The sequence below is a fragment of the Lepidochelys kempii genome, chromosome 1, assembly GCF_965140285.1.
Source record: "Lepidochelys kempii isolate rLepKem1 chromosome 1, rLepKem1.hap1, whole genome shotgun sequence".
Taxonomy (NCBI): Eukaryota; Metazoa; Chordata; order Testudines; family Cheloniidae; genus Lepidochelys; species Lepidochelys kempii.
In genome coordinates, this window is record NC_136380.1 from 244,677,152 (window position 1) to 244,697,531 (window position 20,380).

At 43.0% G+C, this 20,380-nt stretch overlaps 1 protein-coding gene across 9 annotated transcripts in view; it reads right to left on the reverse strand.

The window, feature by feature from the left end:
* CAPRIN2 (caprin family member 2) overlaps positions 1–19,976 on the reverse strand; it is a 73,981-nt gene extending 54,005 nt beyond the window's left edge. For 6 of the 9 annotated variants that reach the window (XM_073321378.2, XM_073321361.2, XM_073321334.2 and 3 more), the window contains exons 1-5: positions 19,760–19,899; positions 18,090–18,355; positions 15,930–15,992; positions 9,560–9,646; positions 6,806–7,044 (exon numbers count right to left, since the gene is read on the reverse strand). In XM_073321378.2, the coding sequence (XP_073177479.2) occupies positions 6,806–7,044; positions 9,560–9,646; positions 15,930–15,992; positions 18,090–18,355; positions 19,760–19,763 (659 nt within the window). In that variant the 5' untranslated portion in view covers positions 19,764–19,899. Of the gene's footprint in view, positions 1–6,805; positions 7,045–9,559; positions 9,647–15,929; positions 15,993–18,089; positions 18,356–19,092; positions 19,166–19,759; positions 19,900–19,919 lie in introns of those variants that run through there. The other 3 variants (XM_073321318.2, XM_073321325.2, XM_073321344.2) reach the window with 3 other exon arrangements.
* Between the last annotated feature and the right edge of the window lie 404 nt (positions 19,977–20,380).

Consider the following 20,380-nt stretch of genomic DNA (forward strand, 5'->3'; position numbering starts at 1 on the left):
GTGGGATATTTGGGCTAGATCTGAGACATATGTTGACCTGAGGGTAAATGATCCTTTGAGTGGTAGAACTTTAAATATGGTGAATAGCATTTTCAGTAACCTCTCACTATATTAGACTTGGTCATCTGGATGGGAGCCAAGGGCTGGAATGCCTGAAGGGGACTGTTTGGCTTCTTGTTAACCAGTGTGGTATTACAGAAGCTCTTGTTACTGGCATGGTGAATCTAATTATAGAATAAACCACCAGTTCGGGGGATTGTCTGCCCTGAGTGTGGTATTCAGTGTGCCCATCCCAGGCACCCAGTCACACAAGCCATAAGAACAGCAGGTGTAATCGGAGGCTATTTTAATAAAGACTGGAGACCAACCCATCCAATTCTGGCTTCATCTCTGGAGTCTGGAGCCACTGCACAGTGGGAGGTAAACATGGGAACCAAGGACCAGGATGCTGCTCTACAAGTGTCTGCAACTGAAACGAGCACCAGAAAGGCCACAGAGAGATTGTGACCTCATCTAATGAGCTGTGACTGCTAGGTGGAGTGACATAGCACAGGAAGATAAGAAGAAATTCTCTGGGTGGAAACAGATTGCCACTGCTACAAATAGCTGTGAGGATTTACAGAAATGCCTGGTTCATTCTAGGTAGAAGGTTAGATGTTTACTGATGTCCAAGGTATGCAAACACTCTTCTTTTGGTAGAATATGGGAAAACTGGCTAGTTGATGTGGAAAAGTGACACCACCTTTGGAGGAGTATGGAGGTAAACCTTGTCCTTCAAAATAAGACTCTATATGGAGGGCCCAACATTAAGGGGAACAGTACCGCTACTCATCTGGTTGTGGTAATGGCCACCAAAATTGCCATCTTCATAGCTGACAGTTCAAATGGGGAACCTATAAGACTTGACAGAATGAAGTTCAGCTCCCCTAGGGGAAACAGGGTTGTGTCCTAGAGGGTATAATTTGACTAAGCCTTTTAAAAACCTTATGTACAAGTCACTGGGGAAAAAAAAACAGAACTGTTACTTTAGGATGGAATGCTGAAATAGCTAATAGATGTATTATGATCAAACTGCTAAACCTTGATGCTTCAGGTAAAATAAGCAGTCCAGGATATGTTGAACTGAAGATGGAAAAACCAACTCCATTTAGTTCTTGTAAAATACTGGGGGGGGGGGGTGAAGGGGGAACCACAGACTTAAGTACATGAAAAGTTATAAGGGTGATAAATTGTTCTCCTTAGCCACTGAGGACAGGATAAGTAGCTTAAACTGCATCAAGAGATATTTAGACTAGACATCACGAAAAACTTAACTGTAAGGGTAGTTAAGCACTGGAACAAATTGCCTAAAGGAGGTAGTGAAGTTTGTCATTGTCTAACCTATTCTTAAACCACAAACACCTGTCAAGGATGGTCTAGATGAGTGTTTCTCAACCTTTTTGATACCATGGACGAGGTTGCTGCCTTCCTAAACTGTCAGGGAGATCTCAAGGACTGGGGCACTGGTCCACAGACTGGCCATTGAGAAACACTGATCTAGATAATACTTAGGCCTGCCTCAGTGAAGAAGACAGGACCAGATGACCTATCAAGGTCCCTTCCACTCTACAGCTTTATGATTCTATTTGGCATATCTTCTTGAACTCTTTCAAACAAGACAGCTCTCTAGTATCTAGTCATGGAGCATTATGAAGGGACTGTAGGGGACCATGATCTTGGGAGATTAGGTCCAAGTCTAGTGGAAGTGAAAATGACTTTCACTGACACTGCCAAGAGCATAGAGAACCAGTGTGACAGTCCCATGCTAGGGTTATAAGTCTGACTCTGGCCTGGTCATAAATATAAAGGGAAGGGTAAACACCCTTAAATCCCTCCTGGCCAGAGGAAAAACCCTTTCACCTGTAAAGGGTTAAGAAGCTAAGAACCTCGCTGGCACCTGACCAAAATGACCAATGAGGAGACCAGATACTTTCAAAGCTGGGGGGGAGGAATACAAAGGGTCCTCTGTGGGATTTTTTTTTTGCCAGGACCAGAGCAGGAATGCAGGTCAGAACTCCTTTAAAGAGTTAGTAAGCAATCTAGTTAGATATGAGGTAAATTCTGTTTTGTTTAAATGGCTGATAAAATAAGCTGTGCTGAATGGAATGTATATTCCTGTTTGTGTCTTTTTGTAACTTAAGGTTTTGCCTAGAGTGATTCTCTATGTTTTGAATCTGATTACCCTGTAAGGTATTTACCATCCTGATTTTACAGAGGTGATTCTTTTACTTTTTCTTCAATTAAAATTTTTAAGAACCTGATTGCTTTTTTCATTGTTCTTAAGATCCAAGAGTTTGGGTCTGTGTTCAGCTATGCAAATTGGTGAGGATTTTTATCAAACCTTCCTCAGGAAAGGGGGTATAGTGCTTGGGGGGATATTTTGGGGTGGGGGAGAGGAGAAGACATTTCCAAGTGGGCACTTCCCCTGTTGTGTAACACTTGGGTGGTGGCAGCTTTTAATCTAAGCTGGTAAGAATAAGCTTAGGGGGTCTTTCATGCAGGTCCCCACATCTGTACTGTGGAGTTCAGAGTGGGGAAGGAACCTTGACAGGCCTGATACGGTCTTATCTTTAGTAATACTTGTGAATGAGTGGGACTGATGGAAAAAGCATGGAGGAGCCTGCCTGACCATGGCAGTAAAAACACATCCATTATGGAACCCAGGCTATGACTCTGAAGGAAACAGAACTTCAGACAGTGTCACAAACAGGTCCACCTAGGGAAATTCCCACTACTGGAAGCTGTGTCTGGCCACATCGGGACAAAGTGACCACTTGTGGTGATCCAAATGATCTGCTCAGGCAGTCTGCTAGGTCATTCTATATCCCCAGCAGATAAGATACTTCCAGATCTACTAAATTAGCAATGCAGAGTTCCCAGAGTAGAGCCACCTCCTGACAGAGTGGAGAAGGGTAGGCTCCCCTCTGCTTGTTGAGGTAGCATGTTGTTGCTGTGTTTGAAACGATTAGCAGGCTGCTTCCCCTAATCTGTGATCAAAATATGTGGCATGCCAGCCTGACAGCTTTTCATTCTGACATGGATGTGTAAAGCTAAATCTTCAGAGGACCACAGTAATAGCATTATCAGATAGATACATCTAGTCTAGGAGGGAGAGCCTATCACTAGCATCAACATCAGTTGCAGGCAGGCAAATGAAATGCATGCCCATGCATCTGTGGACAAATCCAGACAATCCAGGAAAATGAGAACATCGTGAAGGTGCCCTTACTACAGAGGGTATGTGATAGCAGCTTGGTAGGTAGATTGATGCCAACCAGCCCTGCGAAGTTCTGAGGCATAGTCTGATGTACTGAATTATGTAGATGCAAGAGGCTATATATCGCAGAAGCCTCAAACAGTTTTGTGCTGCTGTGACTGGGTGAGCCTTCAAACTGAATTGACTGAATTGCCTGGATCCTAAAGTCTGAAAGAGACCCTGGCTTGTAAACAGTCCAGTACAGTCCCTATAAACTTAATCCTCTGAAACAGGGAAAGGAGACTTTTCTACATTAATTAGTAGTCCCAGAGGATTGAACATTGACTGGATCAGGGCTACACTGCTCTAACTGCAATTTGGAATAGCTCTTGACAAGCCAGTCATCCAGGTAGGAGTAAACCTGAATTCACGATCTTCAGAGGAATGCAGCTGCTACTCCCATAAATTTTGGAAAGACCCTATATGCTGCTGACAGGCCAAAAGGTAATACAGTGAACCCAGAATGATTTTGATTTACCAGAAGCCAGAGGTACTCCCTGTGTGCTTGACTGCAATATGGAAGTATGCATTTTAAGTTGAGGGCCACAGTCTCCAGGTTGAGGATAATAGAAGTTGGATGACCATGCAGAACCTTATCTTTTCAAGAGCCTTCTGAGTTTACGAAGGTCAGAAAACCCCCTTCCCCACTTCATCATTGGGATTAGGAAATAAAACCCCTTCCCTCTGAGACCATGTGGAATCCACTATCACTCCCAACTGAAGGAGATGCTGCACTTCTTGAATGAGAAGCACCACATAAGAGTAAACCCCAGAGAGGTCTGGAGAAGGAGTAGAAGCAAACTGGGGAGCATAAACCACCTCTTCAGTGCCCAAGACCCACTGGTCCAAATAATTCGGGACCAAGCATAGTGGAAGTGGGACAGTTTAAGAAGGTGAAGGAGTTTGGGTCTCGAGAGGTGGAGACTGATATGACAACCTAGACCAGCCCATCAAAATGACTGCTTTGTACTTCCCAGGTGTTTTGAAGGGACTGGAGATGGAGCCAAAGCAGCATGAGGGGAAAAGGATGATGCCCAGGTCCTGTTAAGGAGATGAAGCAGAATACCAGTGCATCTGCTGGAACTGATCCTGTTAACTGGGTCAGGTGTGCACAAGCCTAAGGACTTAAAGGTGGCTTTAGAGTCCTTAACCCCACAGAGCTTGCTGTCTATCTAGTTTGAAACTAGTGAAAGGACCCTCAAACAGTAAGTCCTGGATAGTATTCTGGTCTTCCCTATGAAGTCCAGAAGACTGCAACCAGATGATCTGTGCTTAGCAGCTGCAAAAGCCATGGTTCTAGCTATTTAATCTGCTGTATCCAGTCATACTTATAGTGATGTGCTTGTGACTAGTCTCTTTCTGGTCAATGAGGATAGAACTCCTGCCTCATTTCTCAGAAGCAACTCTCAACTACTCTATGGAGTCCCAAAAATTAAAACTATGATCTCAGCAGAACCTTAAAAACCCCCCATTGAATAAATCTTTCTGCTAAATAAGTCCAGCCTTTTAGCATCTTTTGCTGTGGGGTGACAACCTGGTGCCTTGTTACTCTCTCATTAGCAACTGTCATGACCAATGAGCCCAATGGTGGGGGAGTACAGAGGTACTCAAAACCTTGGGAGGGTACAAAGTATTTTCTTTCTGCCCTTTTTGAGGTGGAAGGCAATGAGGATGGAGTCTGCCATAAAGTTTTTATAGGCTCTAGTACTGCCTCATTAATTGGCAGAGTCACCCTGAAATGATAAAATGTCAACCAGGTGATGTGTGGACTCCCTGACCTGCACACTCAGGTCTGAAGACACTCTTCAGCAACTCCTGATAAACTTTAAAATAATCAGGAGGAGGAAGAGAAGTTACCCATAATGAAACAGCTTCATCTGGAGAGGAAGCATGACTGGAACGAATAGAATCTTCTACCACCTGTTGCTCTGGCTCTAGGACCTGTTCTTGATGCTCAGTATCAGGCCTGGTATGACTCTGGCGATTGAGCTGCCCAGTGCAGAGACTCCACCTGTCTAGACAAAGATACCGAGTACACACTGAGGGGAAGATCTGGAAGCTGGGGGAACCCCCAAAGGTTCCAAACTAGCCACTGATATGTGGCCAGACCTTATTGGCCTGGCCACATTCCCATGGTAGTTCCCATTGACTGGTTGTGGTGGCAGGCTGGGAGAGAAGATTGTGAGGAGACCAGCAGGTCCTGCTTTGGGCTTTGAAACATACCATCCCACCTCTGAGTCTGATGAGGAAGACTCCCCTTCCTCTGACTATTGAGGGACTGACCCAGTTTGAGCCAGAGACTGGTGCGGAGAACCTGCTAATCATATGAGCAGCAGCATCATCATCACAGGTTTCCCCTTGGACAATACTGAAGGGCTGCCTATGTGGGAAACAGGCTACTGCAGCACCAAAGCTTGAATTGCCAGTGCTGGATGTGGTAATGGACACCGGTACTGACCAGCAGAGCTGATTCTTTGCCCCCAAATGCCCCTGGGGTAGTCAGCACTGAGATAGTGGCCCGCAATGCTGAAAACTGTGCCACTTCTGTCATGGTGCTTGACAGGGCTCTTTGCAGCACTGGAGCTAACTACCAACTTCTCTGAATTGGTGGCTGAGTATTTCAGCTTAGGTCTCTCAGGTGCACTCTACTCAACTCCTTCTCATCCCTCTTTGCAGGCTTAGAGGGTGAAGACATTTCCCTGGCTGGGGCTTCTTTGTAAGTCTTTTTCCTCAGTAGTGGCAAGGGAGATCAGTGCTGAGATTCAGCTGAAGGTGGAGGCATGCTGCTCACTCAAGTTGCAGCACTCAAAGTCAAACTAGGACAGCTCTGATGGTAGCCTGAGCCATGCCTTCATCAGAAGAATTTCAGCCTATCCTCCATTATGGGCTGCAAATCTGGCAATGGTCTGGTGTGCCTCACCTAAGCCCTTCAGTCAGCTATTCGGGTCCCTCATTGGCACAGGCCTCAAACAAGAAAGTCTGAATCAGTCATGGGGCATACCTCAATACCGTACACAGAAGAAACCCGGAAATGCAAAAAACACTACCCAAAAGTTTTTTTTAAAAACAGCTAAAACTTATAAAATACTAACCAGACTAATCACCAAACTATATTATATGCACTATTATATACAAAAACAGAACTTTTTGGTATTTAACAGGGTTCCAATGACAATCAGATTGTAAGAATGAACGGAGGGGCCCAGGGACAGCTCTGCTCTTTATATCTGCATGCAGCGGCATGTAGCAGCAGGGGGAGCTCAAGCTGCCCATCAAGTATTGCTGAAGGAAAAAAGTGACCACTATGCAGATAGCACACAGACAGACACCAAGAGTTAATTGTACATGTGCAAACACAAAGTGGTAATCCCATTATGTGCCAGATCCCAAATTGCTGTTCCAACAGATTGTTGTGGTTTTTTAGAACATACTATACATTTTATTTTGAGAGTTATTACACAGGTATTCTATTATATGATAGACTGATTAGTGAGGAAAAAATCAACCTACCTCAGGCTCTCATTTCTTTCTGAGCATGTCAGTTTTGCAAATCTAATGAGGTAGTCTAGTTCTTTAGAAGGTAAATATATTGCACCATTCAAGCCACCTTTGAAGTCTTTCTGAACATGCTCTTGAGTGAAATTCTGTAGCACATACTGGATTTGCAGTATTGTACGCAGCTTTTTCTTCTCTGCTTCAAGCTTAGTTATAGTCTCCCGTCTCTGAGCCTTCCTCTGCGCTTTCAGCAGCTGTTAGAATACAAGAGTGAGTTGGCCCACTAGTCAGGGTATGATAACTGTTTGGCCCTCCAGTTTCTAATTTCCAGTCCAGCACCCAGATTTATAAAGGTAGTTAGGCACCTAAAGATGCAGATAAGCGCTTACTGGGATTTACAAAAGCACTTAACCCATACTTAGGCACTTTTGTAAATCACACTAAGCAGGTTTCTGAATCTTTAGGTGCCTAAATACCTTTGCAAATCTGACTTAGTTTCTAACCTTTCACTTGATGCCAATTTCCTCTTTGGCCTACACTAAAACACGCAACAGTCATCTATAATAAGCCAATTATGTATTTGAGGTTTGTAAGCTATGAAGTTAAATTACTTTGAGTGCTAATTAAAAACATGATTTCAACCATACCATGAATTCCATATATTCTGCTATGGGAAATTACATCATGAATCACTGGCATTTTGCCCTTCTCAGCTAGATTTTACATTACTGTAATTACATGTTAAAATATGTAGTTATGAATATGCTATACAGTGAACGCAAAAATGGTCAAAAATGCAAGGAAAGGTTTTGTATTGTAAACCATACTACTACTAAAAAAGAAAAGGAGTACTTGTGGCACCTTAGAGACTAACCAATTTATTAGAGCATAAGCTTTCGTGAGCTACAGCTCACTTCCTCAGATGCATATCGTGGAAACTGCAGCAGGCTTTATATATACACAGAGAATATGAAACAATACCTATTCCCACCCCACTGTCCTGCTACTATTTACTACTGAAAGAGTACTTCAGTACAGAAGTTCCTAGTTGTCACAGTACACCAGAACCCCAAAAATACTCCCTTGATTTTCCTATATTGACAAGACAAACATTTAATTACAAGAGTCCTAGGAGAAGTAATTTCGGTAACATGTAGTTTCCCGGTGTATTCTGTGACAAGGCCCCTCCAACATGTTTTGTGGCACATCTGTATCAAGCTCTGCAGCAAAAATTTAGTGATTTCCAAGTCATTCCAGAACTAAGTAAAAATACACTAAAGTTGCTCTATTTAACTACTGAGCAGTAACATTTGAGGACTTTGATTTGCAGCAGTGTAATGAAGGAATATCAGTTAGCATAGAAGGGCTGCAAGGAGTTCTTTTTTCTAGCACTCACTTCTGGAACATTAAGCTTTAGCACATTTTTGCAGAACCATACTTGGTAGAAAGACAAGACAAGGAAAACATGAGAATCCAGTGATTATGCTTCAATAAGGGAGTAACTAGCTGCTTTTAGCTTTTCATGTAAACATCTTGTAATCTAATATACCCCAGGGAAGAACATACATTTACATCGAACAGCAACATGGAGAAGTAAATATTCTTGAAATATGAAATGCTCTTAAAAACAAGTTAAATTTGAGTGAAATATACAGATGAGTGCAAGTTACATCCAGAAGTTTAACTAATAATGGCTATAAGTACCCAACTTATGATGGTGGCACAGCATGTAGACTTTCCAGACTCAACTACTCTAGAAACAGTCTTTTAGCCCTCTGCTTACCATTCACTGTTGTTCTTTCACTAGCCTAAGGACTAAGTTATACCTGAAACCAATACAAATGCAAGAGGAAAGACTTCTCTAGAAAGACTGCTTAGATCCAGCCAATGATAAGACCTGTTTTATGGAACCTTTCATATCCCAGATAAGGCAGGATAAGCCCTAGATTAGAACTTTTGACGACAACGATGTCTGTCAGAACACCAGTAGGCTAACTTCTACTCAAGAGAACCTCAAAGTTTCACATAATGGTGAAAGGCTTTGTAAAGTGAAGTAACATCCCCAGTTCTGGAATGTGAACATTGTATATGAGCCCCAAATACTGAGTAATTTTCCCATTAGTGTTTTTGGCTCTTCATAGCCAATATTTTCCATCTCTTTTCCATTGTTTATTTTGTGCTTGAAGCTAAGTTGACTTTGGAAGGAGTGGAAACTGAGTTCTTTGCCTTTTGCATACAGGTGAAGTATAATCTAGCTTCTGTAGTGAACTTCTGCACTTGGCCCACTAAGAACAGAGTTCAGTACTGAAACTCAGACCGCCAAAAAGGGTTGTTTTTGTACAAATTGATCCTTGTCCACTTGAACCAGAACATCCTGGAGTCATCTGAAGTTGACTGCACTTTGGATAGATTTAAGCAGTAGTTTTATGAAACTAGATGCTCTTAAATCACTGGCCTTCATGTTCTACCTACAGTATGTGCAAATGTCTGAAGTGATCCTGTACCTTGACCACACTTTCACCACTCTCCAGACAAAATTTCAGCTTTACAGTTAATTAGATTGAGGCTATCCTGCTGTTCTACATGTTAATGTTACCTAGCCATAAAAATACTAGCTTTGCATTCTAGAAAATGAGGACTATCTGTAAGTCATGACTACCAGCTCTATCTTTTTAGATTAGTACGTTAGACAAAAGTTCAGAAGCTGTGTGTAACAGTGTATCTGATTGTTTTACAGAGGTTAGAGCACAAAGAGTAGGTTTTACTTACATCTTGGCTAAGTCCAGAAAAAGTCTTTTGAAGCTCCTTGGCAAACTCCAAATTGTGTACCACTTCATCATATTTCTCCACTGCCTCCTGCAATAGGCAGATATCAAACTAGCAGTGCATTTACCAAATTTTTAATCAGTGACTAAGTCCTAACAATTCTTATAGTAAACTTAATATTTTTCAACTGTTAAGCTAAATTATACAGCTTTTATTACAGGTTCAATTTTGTTTATACCATCAACTTTTAAGTCACCTCACATGTGAAGTATTTCCTATTGTTACATGTAACACCCAAGATTACCATACCTGAGGTTATGAAGACACTCATTTTAAGGTTAGGTACTGCATAGACACTTTCACCATTTCCCCATATTCTTAACTGTAAACTCTCCAGGGCAGAGACTGTCCCTTCATACAGGTTTGTAGGACGCAAAAGTGCAATGCTACCTTATCCCGATTGGGAAGTTTGGGCACTATTGTAAATTTGTATTATTCATCTTTCCCTTTAGTTTATGTCAGAGGGACAGTGACAGAAAACGCATCAAGATATAAAAGCAATTTTATAACCACAGACGCTCACAAAAGTAGCTTCAGGTACTGTTCCCTTAACTTCTTCAAATTAACTGAAGTTATATCCTTTTTAAAAGGTGTACAATATAGCTAGCTTCATGTTCATAGAATGCTTTTGGAAATTAGTCTTACAGAAGTCACATCTGGAAAAGGAATTCCTGTCTGCTTCTCTAACCAAAGTTTAGTTCTCATTCAAGACTAGATAATGGAGCTTCTCTGAAATAATCACTTAAGATAGACTTGGGAGTTCAACAACCAAGACAGTGTATGTTTCATGAAACTGGTTTACAACAACCCCAATAGTTGGAATTGTCTAGTTTTATTAAAAAGAAAAGGAGTACTTGTGGCACCTTAGAGACTAACCAATTTATTTGAGCATAAGCTTTTGTGAGCTACAGCTCACTTCATTGGATGCATTAAGTTTCAGAAGTGCTTTGGAGGTAGTAATTCCTGCAGTATTTTTAAGTTAAACAATAGAGCATTTTGCTATTACATGATCCCCAGAGTGAAAGCAATTAGTCCAGACTATTTGTAATTTATAATGTGACGCTTTAAAGTTGGATTAAAGGGATGCTGTCAAGTTAATGCCAGACCACCTCAACTGGGAGCCTGTGTTTTGTATTCTTTACAATCTCAGAGTTCAGTTAACTCCTCCAGAAAAATATGCAGAAGAGTAAAAAGTTAAGTATTGGTTAGACTCAGATCAGATATTTACCAAGATAAGAAGCATTTAGAATCAGGAAGAGCTAGTATACAGCCATCAATTGTACTTGCATAAATGTAAGCAGTCTTCCTTTTAGGCACCAGTTTACATTCAACAATTTAAAACAGAGCACAGAAACTAGCTGGAAAATTTTACTACAGCTTCAATTTGTTTTTCTGCTCATAATGTTTTAAGAGATGTTACTGTATGTTACCAACTGTTTTAATGCTAATGACTTCACTTAAGGCAATAATTTTGAGACCAGGCCCTAATAGTGCAAATCTGATCATATAATATTGATGTCACGCTCTTATATTTAATAGCCAATTTCCAATTAGAAATAGGATTAAAGTGGATTCTTAATCACTTAATCTTTTCAAAAAGATGTTACTACTACTACAACACTAATGCTTGCACTGGGACAGAAATGAGTTCTCCAAGATGATACCACTTAACATGGATGTCCCTACATGGTTTCCACTCAGCATGAAGTAGAGTTCTTGAACTCAAGTTTAAGAATTTGTTCTGAAACTAGCCTCCACCATGACTGTCTCTAATCTCAGAACAAATAGTAGAATTTGAACATAGTAGAAGTTGCAATGTAAATTTAACCTCCTGCCCTAATTTAATATGAGAGTAGGGGTGGGCAAACTTTTTGGCCCGAGGGCCACATCAGCATTGTGAAACTCTATGGAGGGCTGGGTAGGGAAGGCTGTGCCTCCCCAAATGGCCTGGCCCCTGCCCCCTGCCCGCCCCCCTCAGAACCCCTGACCCATCCAAACCCCCCTACTCCTTGTCCCCTGACTGCCCCCTCCTGAGACCCCCCCCGATGCTAACCACCCCCCCCAGGACTCCATCACCTATCCACACCCCCCACCCCACTGCTTGTCCCCAACCCCTATCCACACCCCAACAGGCCCCCCAGGATGCCCATACCTATCCAACACCCCTGTTCCCTGTCTGACTGCCCCCTGGAATCTCCTGCCCCTTATCCAACCCCCGCTCCCCACTCCCCTACCATGCTGCTCAGAGCAATAGGAGCTTGCAGCCCCACCACCTGGCTGGAGCCAGCCACACTGCCCACGCTGCCCAGCAGCCCAGCGAGCTGGCAGGGAAGGGGGAACAGCAGGGGAGGGGCCAGGGGCTAGCCTCCCTGGCCGGGATCAAAGGGGCCAGGCAGGATGGTCCCACAGGCCAGATGTAGCCCATGGGCAGTAGTTTGCCCACCTCTGCATTACAGGCACATGCCAACACATTAGCTATAAGCAAGAAGGAAACAAGTTTTATTATAGGTTGCACAATAAACTTAAATATGATTAACATTTCAGTTTCTTGTATCTATTACATATTACCATAGCACCTCAAAGCCCTAGTCATGTAGAATTGTACAAGACAACTGAATGGCTTTTCATACTTCAGGCTAATTTGTAGTCAATAAGTGGCTCCTCATCTTCTTTATGGAGAAAGAATAAAAGTCATTAGAAAAGTAAGTTTAACACTGATAATTTCTTGTGTAATACTGGAAGCCAACACTTGGTCTCTTGAAAACTAGGTTAGCTCTTAAATATGCAGATTACATTTAAAGAGCTAGAGTGGCAGCTTTGAAAGTCTGTTCAGCCTGCAGAGTGGTTAAGGTACAGGCAATCACAAGCTCTTTGATCCATAGAGAGCTCTGGACCACCACCTGGAGTGAATTTTCCCCACAAATTAGGGCTCAGTCTTCCCAAGCTAGTGAATACTAAACACACATTTCATTTTAGAAATGACAGACTTGGACAATGAACAAGAGATTAATCTGAAAGCAGTCCCTGGTGAAGCAAGCGGACTATCACATGCACACTTGTTCAGAAAGTGGGGAGCATGACAGATCCTTAAGTGAACCTGATTGGTCCCTTAGGGTATACAATATTGGAGTGATGCATGGCTGACTGAAAAAGCTGCTCTCCTGCAGAGATTGAGTAGCCAGGATGAAAGGGGAGCACTCACACAGAATATTAGTATTTATGAAAATTCCATCCAAGAAGCTCACATATGAACTTCTCTCAATCCTCTTGCTGCAGGCGAGAAAAAATTTTTCCTGAAAGGGAAAGTTAGCGTGGGGTTGCTCTAGGACAGCTTTTTACATTTAATATAAAAAGTTATACCGTGGTTAAAGCTTGTTACACAGAATGCTCTGTCATTTGATACAGGCTTTCCCAGTATTTTAGTCATCTTAGTCTTCTGGTTTTTAGTTGTCTATTAATGACCTATAGTGAGACTGAATTTTTAAATTCCCATTTTTTAATTACTGAAAGTGTTAAGAAAAAAGCCACTTCTAACATTAGGTTAACAGTGTAGCTTTTAAAATGTTGACACTTTTTGCATCTCAGATCAAAAAATGAAAGTCAGTGGTTTTATAGTTTCACTTGTCTAGTCATTTTCAGATTCAGTGTTGCAATGTGCAAGTTGCAAATAATGCAAGGGGATTTACATAGTAGTATTATCAGAATACTTAGGAGCACGATATGTCCCCCTCATTCATTCCACAGCTTAAATTTTCTAGCTACAGCCCCTTAAAAGTTTCCCGGACTACCCTCAAATTATGTTTGGCTACTGAATCCTAAAGAAAATAGGAAGAGCAGAAGCTGTTCCTCAAGAACCCAGCCCTGCTCAAATAGCCTCAACTCCAATTAATCTCAATGGAAACTGAGTACACAGCAACTCTGCTCTTACATTAACAGCAGGCCGTAGCCCACACAACTCCAAGTGTAACTGGAACAATTTGATAGGCACAGAGGTCTACTTTTCACTTCAGATAATGAAATTTCACCTATTCCATTTCTAGCATGTTTTTAGAATAAAAAGGGTAGGAAAGACTAGATTAAGTGTATTTGGTAATGATTATTAATTGCGGAATGGTCTTCTACAATTATTTGCATGTAGGTATTACTTAAAACAGTGCTTTTCAAACTTTTTTCCTAGCAACCCAGTTGAAAATTGGGTATGCCTGTGACCCAGAGCTGGGGGATGAGGGGTTTGGAGTGTGGGAGGGGCTCAGGGTTGGGATGGGGATGGTAATGAGGGGTTCAGGGTGTGGGAAGGAGCTCTGGGCTGGGACAGGGGGTTGGGGTACAGGAGGGGGTCAGAGCTCTGGGCTGAGGGTGCAGGCTCTGGGATGGGGATGAAGGGTTTGGGATGCAAGAGGGGGATCTGTGTTTGAGGGACTCAGGACTGGGGCAGGGATGAGGGATTTGGGGTGTAGGAAGGGGCTCTGAGTTTGGGGGACTCAGAACTGCAGTGCAGTGCTGACCAGAGCCACCACGACCCAGTCCCTTCCATTCCACGACTCAGTTCTGGACTGCAACCCAGTTTCAAAGCCACTGACTTAAACACTATGTTTTGTCCTTCTTCCCTTTCTGTCATTCATCACTGTTTTTCAATGGTAAGCAATTCAGGACAGGGACTGTCTGTGAACAGTATAAAGTAAGCATTACTGAAATACAAGTATTGTTTATCTGAAGCTGCTGCACTAAGACACTAGGGCTAAGTCAGATGTGGTATTTGATACATAACCCAAGAAGCAGAAGTTTAATAAGCACTGCCATGAAGAATGACAATTCTGGTACCTTTGTCACAAGTTTGCTAAATATTTTTTAGACTTAACTTTAAAGATGGATTGTTATGCACTACAAAAAGTGCAAATTGACCATTCAGATGGTCAAAGTGATAAACTAAAGGATCTAGTTTAACAAGCCCTCAATTTTGATTTCCCCCCCACCTCCCTTTACTTGTCTACACTCCCCATATCATAGAAGATTGAACAAGTCAGTTAAGGAGATTAACAAAAGAATGCACGCTTTTAGGAATTTTGGAATTAGTTACACAAGTTCTAGAATCAATCTTATTGAGGGCAGAACAGTGAAAATGGTAGTAGGCACTAAGCAAAGAATGATATTTGCCTTTTAAAAGAGGCAACATATTTCTACTAAATAAATTAAAGCTAGTTTCCTGAACTAGGTCACCCCTAACTGGCAGTGTTCCCATTACATTTCTTAGTGTAACTTTTGGTATGACATTCTACATGAACATGCTGCCATGCTTTTGATCATAAAAATACCAACAGCATTTAACATGGGACAATTTAAAAAAAAAGATATGCAGAAGGTTGTATCTCTTAGCCATCTACCATTTGTGTCCAGTTTCCCTTTGTAGCAGTATCTATGTCCTCCATTACACTAGCACTCAGCTGGCTTCTTATATAAAGGAGTTTAACTGTTGTGGCAAAACAAGAATCCAGCTGAATCAATGAAGGCTCCACCTGGCCTCATCTCTGCCAATGGAAGATATTCACTGATCACACTGGGACAACCACCCATAACTCTGCTCCTGAGCTTTAGGCCACTAGGCCACCTTGGGATAATTCTGCTGCCAAGGCTATATGGGCAGCCTCAGGGGACTTGTCTACACTGAAGTTATACCTTGTTAGAACACAATCTTGAAGAGTTCAGAAAACAAGACATCAGGATTACTTTAGCTGGTCATGGCTAACCTTAAATTAAGCCTAGAGTTAATGTCAGTTAGATCACAGTTAACATCACCATCCCTATCTACACCAAGTGCTAAGCCATATTTATCATGTGTTAGTTACCACAACTGATGGTTATGTTTTAACATGATGTAATTTCCCAACGTAGACAAACCCTTGATGGATACCACCCCAAAGACTGCAACTGCAGATGACAGGTTGAAGGCATAACAGATACTTAGTGACAGGTGGAGATCATGTGCTTCAAGAAATGGGACTTGACACATGCTCTCAAATGATGTCTGTTTACCTCAGTACCCAATTTGAAAGTTAAAAACAGGACAAATTTTTAGGGCAACCCACAACTGTCACTTTTCAGCTTGTCTACAAGAAGCAAGCCTATTTTGTTTTGCTTTGTGAATACTATTATGCAAATTTTCTGGTGGTACTTAATGCAACTTCTATAAAGCCATCATTGGTAACAATTATTCAATAGCATTCCTCAGCAACTTCAGCCTCATCTTCAACATGTTTGAAGCTTTCAAATATTACCCTACACAAAACTATTTACCAAGACAAGCAAGCAAACTCACCAACTGATCCTGATTGAGGGCTTCTCCCTTTTTCAGGCGATCCCTATAGTCTTCAAGTTTGAGCTACGAAGAAAAGATTTTCAATCTGTTATATATTGATTATGCATATATCATGGAAAGAAATTCAGCTTTTCCATGTATATCCTGAGCTTCAGTTGACATGCTGCAACTAAAAATAATGTCACTGGTTCTGTCCATTTTTCCCCATCAAATTCAAGCTTCTCTTTCAAGGCACTGCACAACTCTGCCTATATTTAAGCCACTACCACCTACTTTATGCCTTATGGCCTGTCATCTCTTCTTGTCTCCTTGGCCTCACTTGCATTGTCATGCCTTTCATATTCTTTCCTAGGCCTTTAGCTAGCTTCCTTTATCTGTAACATAGGTGCCCTGACTCATTCAAATCCCTCCTCTCAGAGTGCCACTTTTGTCTAGCTTTCCATAACTGAACTGCTCTCCAGTGTAGGCTCCTATTCTGACTATCTTATTCTCAGAATAAAAAACCCAAGATCTATCCAAGTTCTATATGCAGTATATTTAGAAACTAGTCTTTTATAATCCTCATCCTGCCCTTTCCCCCCCCCCACTCATGTTTACCTGGGTATCTAGTTTACCTTAGAAAGATATTCAATGCAGGGACTACACATTGCTGTTAAGTTCTTGACTAATTCATTATATACTAAAAGCTACAAAGACTTTCATTAGCCTTAATAAGTTTTGCAAACATAAGACTTGCACAAGAAACTCAGCACTACGAACCACAGTAATAAATACCACCCCTTGAGGGTATGCAGCCAAATAAAACCTTAACTACTTATATGTACCAATACTAGGAGCATAAGAAGCTAAGGAAAAGAATGCATCCTCTTTCAACTATTTGAGTACTAATTTATACTGATTTTTTGCATGACTATGAAAGGCCCTACTGTAATGCACATGCAAGGGAAGAATCAAGGATAGCAGGGAAATATCAAGGTTAAATCTATTTGTGCAGATAGAATACCACTGTACAGTATGTGGAATTGCTTTAAAGAAATTAAAGCTACTGGAGGAAAAACTCCAGTAGAAGGAAGGGCACTAGGCTGCTCCCTACTGCATGAGCTATGCATATCCCCACATTTCTTAGCCAAATACAGGTTTGAAGTAAAAAGGGTATTTTAGAGCACTAAAATATGAAAAGTTTGAACTCTGGTGCAAAAATTCAAGCTTATTTTCAATGAACTTTTAAAAATGCATCTTGATTGATAACAGAAAAAGATTCTTCCCAAGTGTTTTAAAGTAACATGTGAAAACAGCTTGAGAATGCAAGGGCCATCTCAATCAAACATTTCAGTTGCAATGCTATAAATTATCCAGTTGTCAGACAAATCTTAAATTAGGAATTCAGACATTCACCTACGGTAAGCCACAAAATGCTTAAAGTCAAAATGAGAAGATGAAAAGCAGAATACTTTTGCAAGATTCTACATGCCCATGAAGTCCAGGCCTCAACATCTATAAAAAGTGAAGTGCAATACATATTTAATATGACCTTGCACTAAGGAGTCATGTTTTTACATGCATCACTGGATCTTAATATTAGATGCCTATAATCAATACAAGCAGAATACGAAGTTTTCCACAAGTCTGATTATGGGTTAGATTTTAACTAAACTAATTCTATTTGTAAATCCAATTTAATCCATTAAAGGGGTATTCTCTTGCACACTATTCAAGCTGTGAAAACTACAGCAGCTGTACAGCAAAACCAACTACTGCAGAAAACAAATGTTTGAAGCTGACTTATCTAGCCATCTACATTTACATAGCTTCTACATTTGAGACAGTAATGTTACAAATATATGCAATTTTAAATACAACTAATCTGATTCCTCTTCAAATATATCTAAACAAAATCCAAGATGTACAAAAATCATCAGTGCTATATATTACTCTGATGAAATCCCAAACAGAGGACACCTTATTGAGAACTGCTGCTGAATATGAACTGCTTTTATTGATTTTTATACTAGCTGCAGCAAACTCATATTACATACTCTATAGGTATGTAAAATAAAAATAGATTCTTATAGCAGGATTTAAAGTTTACTATTGATGAGCTCTAACGTAAACTTGATATTTAATTATCAATTTCTTCAGCACAGCAAAGAAATAAGTTACCTTCTTTTTCTCAATGTTCCTGATCTTGTGTTTGAGGCAGATAAGCCCATTATCAATGTAAGTCTCATATGCCTGGGAAGGAGAGGCAGCAGAGTTCAGAGCAGACTGCAGGGGGCTCAGGGGAGGCTGGTTCTCCCCAGGTTGGCTTGGGGTCACCTGCTGCTTGGCCGGCTTCATGCTCTTGTCCTCCCCCTCTTCCGAGTGGCCTGAAGGCGACGGGCAACGGAAAGGGGATTGGGAAAGCTGCACCATTGAAACAGATGGACCTGCCAAAAAAATTGTTTGTTTAGCTCTCTTCCCCTTTCCTAGAACTACAGCATTTGTATAAGTATTTACACTAATAAAGCCTTAAAACATGAAATTAAGACCCATATAAAAATCAACATAGAATCTGCCCCATTTCTTCCCCCTCACTCCCTTGAGAATATCAGAAACAGGAATTTCAAACCAGGGAACACTTTACATTGTATAAATCTCCCCACCCATCCCGATAACCGAAATCCTTCACACAGGCAGTATTAGGCAGTGCAGGGGGATGATTCCAGAAACACAAGTGTCCATATAAAACTAGGCCAGTTCCCTGCACTCACAGGGGAAAAAACTGCAAGTAAGCAACTGCAGATTCCACTCCCACCTACCAGCCCCAACATGCATTTAACTAGTGTAACTGCAGATTCAGTCTTCTCCCTCCCAACTCCTATTGAAGTGTTTTGATGCAGCTCTCTCCTTACCTTCATGACCTTATGAGCAACCCAAGAAAACATTTGGATAAAACAATGCACATTTTAAAACCCAACTGATTAGAGGCAGAAGAGCTGTCAAGTAAAGAAAGCTCTAGCCCTAAAGCCAAATCAGCAGCAACTGATTTGGCTTGAGAAAGCATCAGCCTACATCCACAGCCCAAGAATATCTTTAGGCTGCGACAAGAAAACAAGTTTTGGGGGAGGGAAAGGAATTTAACCTTGAAAGCAGTAGGCATTTCTAGACAAGATTCGCAACCTACCGGTCTTTAGTAATGACTGATCACGCTCATTCTTAACTTTGCCCGTTAACCACCAGGCCAAGCCCTGCTTAGGGGAGGGGCTCACACAGGAACCCCAAACTGAATTTAAAGGGAAAGCAGCAGATTCCTCTCCCCTTTTGACTCCCTTCTCAAGCCACCTGCAACAGAGTCGGGTGTGTGTGCAAAGTACCAGCTGATATCAAGCACCACCGCTCCCCTTCAGGATGAGCTAAGAGGGAAACTTGCAGCCGTACACGCGCTTGTTGTCAGCGCCTGCCACGAAAGCATGTTAAGGGGGGTGGGGCAGTTTTAAGGGGGGCCTGCTCTGTCCCCCCGCCCACCCCACAGCACTAGAGGGGGAGGAGAGGGGCAGCCTCGACCGCCGGCGTCCCCCTCCACTCCCACGGAGCCCTTCCCCTGGGACGGGACACTTGAGCGCAAGGAGCAGCTGCAGGACGCCCCGCCGCATGCCCGGGGCGGGGCGGGCAGCGCCGAGCTCCAGCAGCCCCCTGCGCGCGCGGGGCTGGCGGCACCCAACGCCCGGCTGGCTGCAAAGCAGCGCGCAGCGGGGGCCGGAGAGAGGAGCCGCGGGATCGCCTCCCAGCACCGCCTGGGGAGGGGAGGGGAGGGGGGGAGAAGAAGATGCTGCAGCCGCCGCCATCCCCACCCATAGCGCCAAGCGCCGGCCGCTGCAGCTGGCTCGGGGATTCAGCAGCGCCGCCGCCGCCTGAGTCCGCTGCTGCCACCGCGGGGCTAAGGAGGACGCTGCGGCGACGCCGCCGGAGCCGACGCTATAAAAACCCCCTCGCTCCCCGCCCCCCCCTCACCTCACTAGCCGAGCAGGCTCCGGCCCGCCCTGCCGCCCGCCTCCCCCCTTATATACCCTCCTCCCGCCCCGCCGGCCGGGAGAAAAGAGGGAAGGGGCGGAGCCTTCATGTGAGGTCACCGCCCTCCTTCCAATCGCCGGCTCTTCTCGCCCGTCCCTCCGGCCCCCACCGCGCGCCACCCCCACCCCCCACGTGACCGGAGAGGACCGTTATTGCGGGCGGGCGGGCAGGAGGGGAATGGCCCCCACCGTCTCTTTCATTCCCCTGCCTCGCCTGAGGGGTGGCTGAGGGGGCGGGGCTACAACTCCCGGCTCCCTGCCCGCTCGTGGGAGCTGGGTGTAATGAGTTGGGTGGGTCTCAGCCTGCTGCCCTGTCTTGCACAAATCAGCACGCTTCACCCCTTAGCTGGCAGCAGCCTGAGCAGAGCGCCAAGGACAGAGGGAGTGTGCAGTGCAGAAAAG